The sequence below is a fragment of the Gopherus flavomarginatus genome, chromosome 1, assembly GCF_025201925.1.
Source record: "Gopherus flavomarginatus isolate rGopFla2 chromosome 1, rGopFla2.mat.asm, whole genome shotgun sequence".
NCBI lineage: Eukaryota > Metazoa > Chordata > Testudines > Testudinidae > Gopherus > Gopherus flavomarginatus.
The window spans coordinates 178,521,803-178,536,647 of record NC_066617.1 but is presented as its reverse complement, the minus strand read 5'-3'; the positions used below and the strand labels follow the sequence as shown (position 1 = coordinate 178,536,647).

Here is a 14,845-nt window from a genome sequence, read left to right as displayed (position 1 = left end):
CCACAACATTATTTTCATGTTCATTTATGCTGGTGTGGGTGATATATTACTCCTACATTCAGGAAAATGCCTGTTCAAGTTATGTTTAGTATTTGTGATAGGGCTGCAAGCTTCCAAGCATGTATGTATGCAAACATGCAATTATTTTCTATGCTTTTTCCCCTAAAAATACTTCAGTGTCCCTGCAGCAAATGCAATGATTTATCAGTAACAAATCCCATAAGCCAGCACACATGCACTTGAGGGAAAAAGTTGCACATGAATCTGATTGGAATTTTAAAACTAATAATTGAAAAAATATCTTGACAAAACCCTCAAGAAAATGCTCCTCAAATTATTAAGAGTTTTAAAGTGACAGTGAGCTGGTCCAGAGACTCAAGAGGAGGGAGAGAACTGTTTGTTTGTAAGCTCTTCCTCAGAAGAGAAGTAACTCAAGAACGTGACAAAAGCTCTGCATTTTGATTAATTGATAATCAAAATGCATGTGGAGGCTATCATAATAAAAATAAATTGATTAAAGACACTTTATGAAGCTTGGAATGTATTACACACATCTACACTTACTGGACTGAATTTGTCCCTAATGTCCCTATTATTACATCAGAGAGAAATTTGGGTCATAAAAATACAAGATCTTATTTTGAATATATGCCTCCTGCTCCTAACAAGGAACACATGGTGTGAATTTTATATTCATCTCTTAGTGCACTAATGAAGTGACTCTCTGCTTCGTTCATGAATCCCTCGCTGAAATCTGACTATCCATCCCTGATTAAGAACCTTTAAACAGCGAACACATGACAGAATGCAAGCCAAGTCACATCTCTCTGCTGCGAACACTAGTTTTCCACCAAGTGGCAGCCAATCAAAAGTGGGGGAGTTGGCTCGGCACCTCCCATTTGTCAGAAGCTTTCCCTGTCCTCTAGCAACCTTAATTAGTTTGAAAAGCATTACCCAAATGCAAGATTTTGTTAGTATTTCAGCCAAAAAAAGTGTTCTATAAATCAAAGTAAAGGGATTTCTTTTAATCAGACACAAACGATTTAGAATCTAGGTAAAAAGTCACTTATCAAACGAGGCCATCAAACTAGGCCTCACCAAGGACAGATAACTGTACATTAAGCGCTTTCCTTTTAGAACAAACAAGTATATTTCCATGTTGGATGGCTTTTGTTTAGTTAAATATTCCCAATAGCCCTGGAAATGAAGCTCTCTATCCACAAAGCAGGTACAGAAGGGGCAAAAGTTCAGTTTCCATACCAACAGGACCCTTCACTGAAGCTGCCTATACACATCAAAAGAACAACTGTCACAAGAAGAACATCTTTCTTTTAGAAACAGGATCACTATAACAGTTTGGAATCCCAGCTTCAGCATTTAGACTGGGCATGGAGCAGGAATGGCCAAAGTTCAACTCACGGGCCAAATTCACAAACCTGCATAATGTAGCCTACAATCTTTAATACTGATGATGCCAGGAAGTATCACCACTATGGACCACCTAACTGAAATTGGCTTTATTTTTGGTCAACTTAGTGTAACAGAAAAGTTTTGGACATAGTTGTTCAATTTGGTGACAAGGGTTTGCACTGATCTAAATTAATCTAAACTATTTGAACCAATTCTTGTTAAACCAGTGCAATCTTTATTTTGAGAGAAGACTTTTGTTGTAGAAAAATGACTGAAAGCTAAATTCCCTTACTGCATAATCATGATTGCACCCAAGACGACATTCTGGATAGATGAAAACTCAGGAACATGTATTACATTAAAGAAAAACAGTGGAAAGAACAATCCATGGAAGACTTCACATTTCCTCAGTTATCTTGTGAAATCTATTTACATAGCTGATTCTAAAATGGAAAAACTACTTACAACTGAATGACTACAGTACCACATAAGTGTTATCTACTTTGATAATAAATAGGAGTGCATGCTTTCATTCTTCACCCCACATGGGACTTGAACCCACAATCTTTAGCTTAGGAAGCCAACGCCTTATCCATTAGGCCACTGAAGGAGTGCATACTTTCATGCTGGTTAAAAAGAGAGAATTGTTAACTACAGTCATTGTGAATGTCTGACCAACTTCTTCCCTCAAACACAGCACTCCCAGAGACTCCTGCTCCCGGGTATGTGGGCAAAATTTGTCACAAACAGTAGATAAGCATGTCTCTTCTTCAGGCCATCAAGACACATGCTCGATCCACTTATCTTCTTGGATTCTCTTGTCTCAAGACCTTTCTCCTCGTTTTCCCCCTTCCCCCATAAAAGGGCACTACACAGGACATCTGGTGGCTCAAATCTACACTTCTAGGGAAATGCAAGATATTACAGAGATCCACACAATTCATGAAATAGCTCCAGTGGTATACATCACTCATGATTAGACAAGACATATTCACTTATTTGTTTTGCCAGCTGAGAAAAAAGCTTTACTTCGTACTGCATAAATGGCAAAATCTACAATGAAATAATTGAACAGCATTTGTTGCCCCCTGCTCTCCCCTAGCCACCAACACATTTGCTTGAGAAAAAGAAGTAGGTGAAGGTAATTTATGTATAGAGAAATGTCATTGGCTTCTTTTATTTTAGAGCTACTTCAGCTACAGAGCATTAGCTTCTGAACCTGCACACAGGGGAAGCCAAAGGTTGAGCCAGAAGTGGCTCATTTCAGATAAGAAAATGAAGACAAGCAGCAGTTTGTTTTAAAAGGGATTATATCTGAGGATAAGATATCCCTACTTTTCTTTTCCCTTTTCTCAGTCAGACTGATCCAAAGAAGATTATGGTTAACAAGTTCAGACCTGTGTCAGCATCATCAATATTGTATTATTAGACTATTTGTAAAATGGCAGTACCACCACACTTAATGTGTTTATATGTAAATACACCTCTGCCCTGATATAACGCTGTCCTTGGGAGCCAAAAAATCTTACAGCGTTATATCGACCTTGCTTTGATCTGCCGGAGAACACAGCCCCCCCCCCCCAGCGCTGCTTTACTGCATTATATCTGAATTCATGTTATATCAGGTCACATTATATCATGGTAGAGGTAGCTAGAAACCCCACTGCAGTTAATGAAGAGTCACAAGATTTTGGATTTATTTATTTTTTAAAGAAAGGGAAGGAAATTCATTTCAAATCTTGTAGAGGATGTTCCCATAAGTAAAGTAAACTTGCTAATTTGCGTTAGAGCAACAATACCACTCATTATTGTTTCCCCAATACTTCTCCCCACGTACTCTACAGAAGTAACTATTAAAAGAAAAATCTAGTGACTGTCAATTTGATGCTAAATATCACAGCAACAATCCTGTAGTGGCATATCTGTAAGTGATATCCTAATGTCCAATAGGTTCCCTGCCTCAAAAATTTTTTTTTTTTAAATCTACGTGGGCTCCTTCGGAAATGAATATTACTGATCATTGAGACTGCAAAGTGCATTTCATGATCAGAAATGCAATAAGATATTATAGGATCCCTTAGTTATTGTATAGTGATCTATTACATCCATCCCTGTACTCTTAGCAAGTTCCCCAGTACACAAGGTCTGTATGGCCAGATGCCTACTGGACTCTAAAGCAGGGGTGGGCAACCTTTCAGAAGTGGTGTGCCAAGTCTTCATTTATTCACTCTAATTTAAGGTTTCATGTGCCAGTAATACATTTTTAGAAGGTCTCTTTCTATAAGTCTATAATATGTAACTAAACTATTGTTGCACATAAAGTAAACACGGTTTTTAAAATGTTTAGGAAGCTTCATTTAAAATTAAATGAAAACACAGAGCTCCCCCTGAACCAGTGGCCAGGACCCAGGCAGCGTGACTACCACTAAAAATCAGCTCACGTGCCGCCTTTGACCCAAGTGCCATAGGTTGCCTACCCCTGCTCTATAAAAGCAGCATCTGATGAAGTAGGTATTTACCCACGAAAGCTCATGCTCCAAAACGTCTGTTAGCACACGTCCAGACTAACCCGCAGCATCGGCGGGTTAAAATCGATTGCTCGGGGATCGATATATCGCATCTAGTCTGGACGCGATGTATCGATCCCCGAGCGCGCTTACATCGATTCCGGAACTCCATCAACCCGAACGGAGTTCCGGAATCGACACGGAGAGCCGCGGACATCGATGCCGCGCCGTCTGGACGGGTGAGTACCTCGATTTTAGAAATTCGACTTCAGCTACGTTATTCCCGTAGCCGAAGTTGCGTATCTAAAATCGATTTTAATACCTAGTCTGGACGTGGCCTCAGTCTATAAGGTGCCACAGGATTCTTTGCTGCTTTTACAGATCCAGACTAACACGGCTACCCCTCTGATACTACCCCTGCTCTAAAAGGATCTTCTGCTTTTCTCCGTTCTCTGGTTACAGGAAGCTCTGCTTGGAATATAGACACGTTTAAAGAAAGTCTTTCTGGTGAAGATCAGAGAGCTTTTCCAAAGAGATCTTGTAACACTCCCAGAAGGCAGCAAGGCTCCGGGTGGGTCTGAACTCCCCCAACAGCTCATCTCACAGCTGAACCCTCCTTAACAAAAGGCCCTTTATGAGCTGCCCTGTCCTAGAGAAGAGCAAAGCCTCATAAAAGTTTGCTTCATTTACTATTAAAAATGATAATTTAGAAACCCAACTTCTGCCCGCCCCGCACAGCCGGTCCGGTAGGTGTGGACCCCGGGACACTCGACCTGTCACTGTTCCCGGCCCAGGGTCTCGCAGGGCTGCCGGTCTGTCAGGACGGAAGCAGGTGCCCGGGCGGTACCACCCTGCCCTCCCACAGGCCAAGGAATGCGGGGGGCAGAGATGGAGCGACCGGGCCAAGGTCACAGCGAGCCCCGGCCAGGCTCCGGCTCCGCCCCGAACCACCCTCGCTGTGCCCCGAGCTGGGGGGCTCCCAGCGCCTCGAACTCGGCACCGCCGCCCCGCAGCCAGCCCCGGGCACAGGCCGGGAGCCCCGAGCGCTCCTCATCCCCACAGGCTGGGTGAGCGAGGCCCCGCCCGGCCCGGCCAAGGGGGCGCAGCCGCAGCCCTCCCCCATCCGCCCGCGGGCGGCGCAGCCGGTACCTGCCGGGTGGTTATACAGGGGCCGCAGCCGCGGCGGCAGCTTGAGCTCGATCCGGTCAAGCAGCCGGTGGTAGGAGGCGCGGAGCCCCGCGACGGCGGCCATGTCGGCGGGAAGAGGAGAGAGGGCCCCGGGCTGCTCTGGGGTCCCAGTAACCACGGCTGGTCCAGTGTCCTTCCGCGACCCGCCGCCCTTCGCGGCCTGACGCCGCTTCGCGAGAGGAGGACCCCGCTTTACTTCACGCTGATTGGTCCGCTGGGAGGCGCGGTCGAGCAGCTCGCCGACCGCTATTAGTTAACGGGACCTCCTCCTTCCCCGGCGCCCCTCCCTGCGTGGAGAGAGCTGACGCTACGTCTATTGGGTGGGAGGGAGGAGGGGGGAACCCTTTTCGGCCATCTTTGATAAGGGCAGGAGTATCCTTTTCCATTCTGGCTACCGTGCCACCCAAACTAAACATGGCTGCCTTCGCGCTTCAGTGCCCCGGCCAAGATGGCAGACGCCGATGAAAGACATTGGAAGTGCAGGCGGCTTTTTTGTGCCCAAATACAAGATGGCCGCTGTATGACTTCACCGTCCGAATCCACAAAGCCAAATGGTCACGTTCTCGCGATAGGTGTAAGTCTCGAGCGCTGTGAATCGGGCAGGGGCGGAGTGAGATGGGGGTGGGGAGCGGAGGAGCTGCCGCTGTTGCTCGTTCCTCGGCGGCGACTCGGCGGCAGGCGGGTGCGTGCGCGAGCGAGCACCGCGCGGGCGGGCGGCTGGGTCTCCATGGTGAGCGTGGGGGGCGGCTGCCGCCGGCGGAGAGTCTGAGCCTCCCCTCCCCGCGGTGCCATGTCCCGGGGGTGCTGCCCTCACCTGCTGTGGGACGTGCGGAAGCGGAGCCTGGGGCTGGAGGAGCCCGGTCTGCTGCGGAGACACTACCTAGGTGAGCGGGGGGGCGGGGCGGGCGTTGCCGGCCGCTCGGAGCTGCCCGGGGGGGATTCTTCGTCCCGCACGCACGCCAGAGGCGAAAGTGACAGCTGAGCCCTTCCCCCTCGGGCTGCGGGGCGGGGCGGGGCGGCTCTGCTGGCTTCCCCCCGCGGCCCCGGTCACTGTGCTTTGGTCAGTCCCCTCCCTGCGGGCCGCGGCCTCGCCCTGGCCTCCCTGCGGGCTGATGAGAAACCCCTGCCCCGAAATGTCAGACACCGCGTGAAAAGCCCCCCCCCCCGTCGCGCCTGGGGGGGGGCGGGGGGTCTAAAGGATTTGGCGGGGTTAGGAAACAGGGGCGCTGGAGCAGTTTGTAGGGTGGCGGCGCTGAGAGCCATTGAACCCAACTGTCAACACTGGTATGCGGTGGGCACCACCTCCAGGCAGGGGGTGCGGTAGCATCGCCAGCCCCCCAAGTCCCAGCACCTATGGTACGAACCATCAGTGGCTGGAAACTTAACTCCTCTCTGGCTCTGCCTTTTCTTTCCAGTCCAGAAAACGGACCCGGGGGTAATAAAGCGTCTCAGTGCAGTGACAAAATGCATTTCATGCTTACTCGGAACAGTCAGAGCCCTGTCTGTGTCAGCTGGTGCAACTCACAGTGAAGTGGCTCAGGAGTTACTGACAAAAGCATGTGAACACCACTGCTACTGTGATTGTTTTCATAGATTGTGTCTCTTTCTGGTTCCTTGAGCTAGCAGTGCTTGCAGAGATGACTTTTGAAACTATCCTCTTAAAACATCTGTTTATTTAATATTCCTTTACTTGTGTTAAAAACATCTCAGGATCATTAAAAAGGGTAGCTTTTAAAAATGCCACTTAATTCTCACCCATTGGTGCTGTGTGTTTGCTCTTTGTATTTTATTAATATTGGATAATAACTTCAGATTGAGGAGTTTTACTTTCCAGCTCTCATATATTACCCAAATGCTGCTGCTGCTAAGTTTCCAACACCAGCGTTTTACTCCAAAATTACTGTTGAAATTTTAGGGTGAGAGGAAAGCCACGATTATTGTGTGAAGTTTTGTACCCTCCCACCCAAAAAAAAAAAAGCTCTGTTTGGCACTCCATTGTGCTAGGTACTATACAATCTTTTTTAGGGCCTCTAGGTTCTACTGGAATAGTAATATAGTATTCCTTTAAATTAGATACAGTAAGGCCACTGGAGTGAAATTTTACCCAAACGTGTGACTTTTTAAAGAACCAATTTAAAAAGTATAATGCTTTCTTTTTGTGAAGAAGCATTCTATTTCTATTTCTATAGCTTCCATATATGATCTGCTCTGGTTTTCCAGAAAAAATTATGGTGGTGTTTGACCTAGTAAGTCCTCAATATTTTTGTCTGTCTCCTCTTGTGTCATATCTTGACAACTGTAATCAGCTTAGTGCATGGATATGGTGGTAGAACTTGAATACCCAGGTGACTTGATGCTTGTACAGGCCTAGATAAAAAAACAGTGCCTCAGTTTGAAGAGGGAATGGGAGCAATTTGGAGGCAAAATTGGAGAAATTAATTTGTTTAATTTCAAGAGATACTCCTAGACCTGCTTTTTTTTTTCCAGCCTTTTCCTGTGGAGGTTGAATAGGGATATAAGTGGGTAGAGAGAGGTGAATTTTATTTTTGAAATGTTAGGAGGTTCCTTATGGATGTTTGTCCAATATAACTTTTGTATATGTCTCTTTTTTTAAAATGGAAAGTACAAGCCCTTGGGTTTTTTCCAACAGTTTCTAATTAAATCAAAAAGTTTGATAATTTTATAGTAACGGTCAATATTTCAGTGAGATGCCAATCCTATGTAATCTTGCTAGCTGGCTTCTGTTTCTAGTTATTCAGTCCTTACTGCAAACTTACTGTAAGCTGCTCCAAAGAAGTGCAGACCTTAACTGCAGTTAAGTATTATAGTGGACCAGGACATATTTGAATTGTCCCCAAAATGTTATTTAAAAATAAATTGCATTCAACTCCTTTAAGTCATTGACACACCTGCTTGGTCTTGTACCAAAAATATAAATTATTGCTAATCAAGATGCTACTTTTTTTATGCTGTAGTCACCTTTTGGTCTCTGGTAAAACTGATCTTAATCAAAAGAACATATCTGTGATTAACATTCCTTTGATCATGTACATACAGGTGTCTTTTGTGGCTCAACAGGAAACTGGAATGAGACCACAAACTTATTTCATACAGGTTATGGCCAGGCAGCCAATAGGTGGCAAAGATTATTGGTCTGTAGTGATATAGACTGAATTAGAGGTGAAAGTCTCAATAATCTTTTAAGAACCACCTGATTATCCATTCTACCACTTTGATTCTACCAGACAGAACTCTTATTCTGAAAATAATTTTAAAAAAGCATACACTTTGACTTGTTGACTGTATAGCAATATCGTGTTAATCAGTGATGGTAATTTACTGGCGGGCCATGAGACAGTTTGTTTACATTGGCCCGACTGCCCGCATCTCCTGATGGCTGCAGTTCGCCATTCCTGGCCAATGGGAGCTGCAGGAACCGGAGTGGGCCGCAGGGATGTGCTGGCAGCCGCTTCCCACAGCTCCCAGTGGACCGGAACGGCGAACCGCGGCCACTGGGAGCTGTGAGTGACCGTGCCAATGTAAATAAACTGTCTTGTGGCCCACCAGAGGATTACCCTGGCGTGCTGTGTGTGGGCTGCAAGTTGCCCACCACTGTTGTTAATGCTTCAGGCCCTGAATATACTCTTTTGTAAATATGTTGAAACTGTTTTGAGTAAACAATCAAAACAAAAATGGATTATCCCATTCCCTTCTGCCCCCAAACTCCATTGTTAATATATTGCCAAATGTATTGTTGGTAATGTGGTGTGAGGAAGGTGTGTGTGTGTATATATGTATGTATGTATATGTATATGATGTGTTGGGTCCTTCATTTACAGTAAAAGCTGTGTTATCCATCCCTATACCAACTGGACAGCTCTCTATAAAGATTAGAAATGCTGGTATATAAAGTCCGGTTTATAGTCTGGTTGGTGTGGGGCTGGCAGGCTCCCTACCTGGCTTTGCATGGCTCCTCAGAAGCGGTGACATGTCCCTCCTGCTCCTAGGTGCAGGAACACCATGAGGCATTCAAAGTGCGGGAGAGGGTGGGAGGTGGGAGGGATTTCAGGGTGTTGGATCCGGGGGGTGCTCACCTCGGGCAGCTCCCCACAAGCAGCGACCTGTCCCTGCAGGTCCTAGGCAGAGGAGCGCCTAGGTGGCTCTGTGCACTGTCTCCGCCCGCAGGCGCTGCTCCCGTGGTTCCTGTTGGCCGCAGTTCCCGGTCAATGGGAGCTGCGGAGCCAGCACTCGGGGCCGGGTGGGGGCAGCACACATTACCACCTGCCATGCCTCTGCCTCTGAGCATCTGTGACAGGTTGCCGCTTCTGGGGAGCTGCCTGAGGTGAGCGCCCCACGGGTCTGGCACTCTGAGCCCTCTCTCATGCCTCAACCTGCTGCCCCAAGCCCCCTACTGTACTCAAACTCCCTCTCTCTTAGTTAAACGGCATTTTTCACTTACCGGCACACTCCCATTTTCCTAACATGCCAGATAAAACAGCTTTTACCGCATATGGTAATATTTCCCTGTAATCTACAATCTAGTGAAAGATTGGCAGGTGGTGCAGTCTATAATCCTTTCCCTATTAATTTTTACTTAAAATGCCACTTGGCTTGTTCTGAAAGTCTGGTAATGGGCTGGCAGTCAAATGACTCATATTGCCTTATGGTAGTTGAGAGCTCTGATGCTAAACTTGGTTCATCTTGGGCACCTTAGGTCGACAGGTTGAATTGCTACAGTAGCTAGTCTAACAAAGATATCTAGGTTGCAGTGTACTGTCCTATGTAGATTTCCCACAGGAGGAATTTAGGTGAGCCAGGAAACGGAGGTTGATCTTGAAACGTTTCTAAGTAATTGTCCCCACTGTGTCCTTCTGAAGTCTGATGGCATTCTGAAAGAGGGGCTTCTGCAAGGGTGAGTTCGTGGATGTGTGTTTGAGGGGGAAGTGCCTCTAAGGATCCCATCTGCAGTGATAGAGGAGACAGTCAAGCCCACCATATCACTGCAATTATATCTGCAGCTGTGATTTTGTCAGCATTGCAAGTTAATCAGGCTCAATCAGTGCTCATATTTGAGATCTCCAAGGAAGACCAAGGTGCTGCAAGAAGCTGTTTGTTGATTCGTTAGGTGGCACTGTCCCCTCTGAGTCAACTTGGTCAGTGTCCTAGTAGATGAAATGGAGTTTCTGGGAGTGCCATCTCTTTGATGAGATATGAAAGTGAGGTCCTTTCAATTTTCAGTTATTAAATATTTCTTGGCGCTTTTGCAAGTATAGAATAGTAAATCATGGTATTCTACTCAAATTCCTTTTTGGATGATTACTCTGTCTGCTTAAAGGCCCTCTGCAGTTTTAATTAGATGCAATATTCTTTGCCACATTTGATCTTAGCTTACAGAGAGCTGAGAAGACCTAAACTGTTCATTGTTGGTGTGTGGTATTTTGTTAGTGCGCTGTGAAAAAGCTGATGTGGTAAGATTTAAGTGATGAATGAAGTCAGTGCTCTTAACATAGGCTGATACTTTAAAATGCTTAGATATATTAAGGCACTTTGGCATGTTCAAAATCAAAGCAACTATATAAATGTGATATCTTGTATATTTTAGAATCTTTAATGAAAAAGTAGCAGCAGTATTGCCTTGCAAAGAGGAAAATAGATTAATAATTCGTTAGTATCCCATTATTACGAAGGTCTACTTGTTTTCCTATGAGAGGGATAGTGCTGCTGAAGATTACTTTGAACTCTGTCATGAAAGACTTCTCTTTAGAAACTATTTGGCATTGGTGATAATATACTAAAATATTTTACAAACAGGAATTCTTTACTGGTTTGTTATGCAGAATGATTCTCAACAGCGTGTGGCGCACTGTTTGGCACAGCAATAAACAAAATAACTGTCCCCCCTCAAGTATTCAAATTTATTACCTTTTCTTCTTCTTCTTCTTTCTTACTTTCTTCCCTCTCGCTAATCTGGAATTTTTAAGCTTGCCAAATATTGTGAGTATGATGCAACACCTCGTGATCTCTGGTTTTTGTGTGTGTTTGTTTTTTAAAAACAAAACCTTACTTTGTTAAATTCTGTGCTTGAAGGCATCTGTTTTTTGTTTTCCAGAGAGAGAGTTTAATATTAAACTATTCCTTTGTGTCTGGAATATGCAGATGGTTTGAAATCTATGAAGTAACTACTGGAATGCCTGCAGTTCAGTGCACTGGGGTCAGATCTAGGTATTTAGCTGGTAATATTTCAATTACTGGTGCCAGAGAGAGAGTTGCAGATGTCTTTTCATATACATGGACCTGGGAGATAGGAGGACTGGCCAGCCAATTTATATATGTGGTTAGCTGGTCCTGTCTATACAATGAAGAACTGTTGTAGAACCTGATTGCATCCAGTTACAGTGCTGTTCATGGGTAAGGTTGAACAGGGTATATCTGTGATGTTAGGGCCCATGTGGACACAACCAATTGTGAAGTCTACCACTGTTGGTTAAAATAAGAAAAAAATCTTTAGTATATTATAAGAATTGAGCATCACTTTTGGACATCAAGTTCTTCCTGAAATATACTGCACAACACAATAAGGGTGGAGGTAGAGATAAATTAGTTCTTCACAATGAAAAGTAAGGTAGAATCAAGGCATCAGTTGTCTCATACAGAAAAATAGATCTGAAAAAGTAAGACAGTAAGAAAATATAGACTGAGGAAGAGAACTGTTGGAACACAAATAGTGTGAAAAATGGGGAAAATAACAGTCTGAATGTAATTAGTTTTCTAAAAATTGAAACTAGTCCAGGGTCAAAGACCAGCTTTGTAGTTCTGTTGTAAACTGTTGCTATGTTGGGCTATAGGAAGTACCTACAATGTAGTTAATCTTACACTCATGGTACAATAATGCTAATTTTTCATTATCCCGAGGTATACGTTTCAAATTTTTTTAATATCCCATTGGCATTAATTTGAATAAAAAATATAATATGCATAAAGAACACAAACCAGTGTGGAAGAAGAGGTGCTTTGTTGTTTTTCCTCATATACTTTTGGCAAGTTAATTACTCCTTTGAAAAAGAACCATCTTCACTGTCTGATTACAAGGAGCCGAATGATTGACTGCTATTTTAATGTGAATGGTGTTGGTCCTGATGTGCAACATCCTCCACTGCTCCTTGGCATGTGCCCAGAATACTAGCGCAGCAGTGATATATTGTGGCACATACAAAACATTTTCTCAAATGAAAGTAATTGAGGATTTCAGGAGGACATAACTTTCCCTACAGTTGTTTTATCCATAATGTTCACTGAACAATAGCAATGAGTGCAACCATATTTGGGCATGCAAGATGGTAATTAGAAGGCAAATAGGGAATCTGAAAGAACATATAACTAAAACATGAACATATATTTAAGAATGGAATTTATTTTGTTTATCAGAGACATGAATTTTGTGATAGCATTTGTGCATTCTGCGGGCTTCCAGGGATTATACAGGGCTCTTAAGGAGCATAGTGACAGTGCCGAGAAGCTAAATGACTACTTTGTGTCAGTCTTCACCACAGAGAGTGATGAGGCAGTACCAACATCAGGCATACTCTTTTCAGTTAATAAAGATGAGATATAGTCAGTGACTAGTCTGTCAGTTTGCTTGCACCTTCTTGTTTGACACCATAAAGAGTGGTAAGTCATCAGGACCTGTTGATATTCAGCCAAGCATTCTGGAGGACTTAATGAAGAGTCTGAGCGCAAGTCTAGACTACAAAATTGTCAGCCTAAGTTACGTGGATGTATGGCCACCACAGTAATTGAATCAGTTGTACACATCCGTGCTACGTTCCTGTGTTGGCAGTGCGTGTCCTCACTAGGAGCACTTGCACCGAATTAACTGCCCGTGTGGGGCATTGTGGGATGATTTCTGAAAGGCAACGACAGTCAGTGTAAGCAATGCAGTGTCTACACTGACACTGCGTCGACCTGACCACATCAATTGAAGCACTACTTCTCTCGCAGAGGTGGGGTTATTGAGTCGGCGTAATGGGAGATTTTCATCAGTGAGAGCTCTATTTTAGTATAGATGTTTACAGAGTTAGATCGAAGTAGCTAAGGCAGCTTATGTCGACCTAACTGCACTGTAGGCAATGGCTGAGTCACTAATAAACCTTGCCATATAATCTCTCACTAAAATCAGTTACTATATCAGAGAATAGAATAGTAACAAATGTTACACCTATATTTTAAAATGTGTTGGGGGTACTCTTTGTAATTACAGATCAATAATCCTTATTTTAATGCCAGGAAATTTAGCAGAAATTACTAAATATATTAATTTAAGTTTTTAAATAGTATAACATGGCAAAACTAACACAGCTCCTATAAAGGAAAATTGTGCCTTTAGTATATTAGAATTATTTTAGCTTGACAACAAAATAGGGCATAAAGGAAAACTGGCTGATATAATTTAAGTCCCTACCAAGAGATTATATCATGATGTGTATGCACAAAGGAGCAGAATTAATGTTGCGTGAGCAGCCCTGATTATGGCATTAACTAAATTTTGTGTTTGACTTGGCAGTCTTCATGTGAATATAGTATAACGTTGTTTACTGTAATAGAAATATATAAAAAGATGAATGAAAATGAGAGTAAAATTGAGTCCTCTATTTGTCCTTTGCCATAAAACAAAAGGACATCCAACAAAATAGATAAACTAAAAACTGATAAAAATAGATGGATGATTTAAAATTTTTACTCAGTTCATAATTAATCCATGGAATATATTGCCACCAAATATCAGTGAGGATTCAGAAAAGGATTTGACATTTACATAGCTAATGTCACCTCTCCAGCTATATCTGAATGGATAAAAAATATATAAGGATATAAACCCCACGCTTCAGGATCAAAGTGACCACTGAATGATGGAAGAAACTTTACTCATGGCCTGGTTATTCCATTTTGGAATAAATTTCATAGGTTTTTGTGCATTGTGTGGTAAAGTTTAATTACTAATTAATAAAATAGATTAATAATTTTGTCTATTTTGTTGGATGTCCCCTTGTTCTTTCCTCTTAATCCTTCTTACATCTTTAGCACCCAACCCCATAGTTCTTTGTTACCCAGTTTTGCCAACCCCAAGCATTCAAAAATCATGAGTGAAGCCCCCCAAAATCACAATATTTAAAAAATAATGAATTTTGGTTTCTTTGCCTTCGGGCCTTATACCTTTAGGGTTCTTGTTCTCAAGCTTTTCTCAGTAACCATGTGGGGTAGAAATGTACTTAACTTCAGCTTTCTTTTAAAAGTAGTCATAGTCACTTGCTCCAGGAGCTGAGTGTTCAAGAATAACACCAAATACTCTGAGAATTATGATTTAAAATGGTGAGGCTCCACCACTGTTAACACTAGTGTGGATGTAGGATCTGAGCCCCTGGTTAAAATGCATAAAGGAAACAACCCCTCTTCGCACGTTGGAAGATGACTATGAACCCAGCTGCATTTCTGCTGGGGCATTGGAGTTAGCTGAGCTCATGATCAAGAATGGATGACCCAATTCTGATAAAATAAAGACCCTTCCCAGTGATACTTTCATTCTTTTTAGAACCAGCCTTAATAAACCTTTTTTTGAGGTTCTGAATTGTTTAAATGTTATGCGGTTTTATGTGAAAGGCCTGTTCTTGCAAGATATTCAGACCAATTTTGCAGACCCAAGGGGTTTCGTTAGTCTGGATCTTTGTCTGTAACTTGGTAGAACT

The 14,845-nt window shown here is 43.3% G+C and overlaps 2 protein-coding genes across 12 annotated transcripts in view; one reads left to right on the top strand and one right to left on the bottom strand.

Annotated features, from left to right (window-relative positions):
• The window catches only part of MPC2 (mitochondrial pyruvate carrier 2), a 29,571-nt gene extending 24,251 nt beyond the window's left edge, over positions 1-5,320 (bottom strand). Inside the window, exon 1 of the mRNA XM_050962512.1 lies at positions 5,067-5,320. Within this exon, the coding sequence (XP_050818469.1) occupies positions 5,067-5,169 (103 nt within the window). The 5' untranslated portion in view covers positions 5,170-5,320. The remainder of the gene's footprint in view (positions 1-5,066) is intronic.
• A 444-nt stretch (positions 5,321-5,764) lies between these two features.
• Positions 5,765-14,845, top strand: part of DCAF6 (DDB1 and CUL4 associated factor 6) — a 173,021-nt gene continuing 163,940 nt past the window's right edge. For 7 of the 11 annotated variants that reach the window (XM_050957326.1, XM_050957316.1, XM_050957307.1 and 4 more), the window contains exon 1: positions 5,766-5,989. In XM_050957326.1, the coding sequence (XP_050813283.1) occupies positions 5,896-5,989 (94 nt within the window). In that variant the 5' untranslated portion in view covers positions 5,766-5,895. Of the gene's footprint in view, positions 5,990-14,845 lie in introns of all 11 variants that reach the window. The other 4 variants (XM_050957258.1, XM_050957247.1, XM_050957336.1 and 1 more) reach the window with 2 other exon arrangements.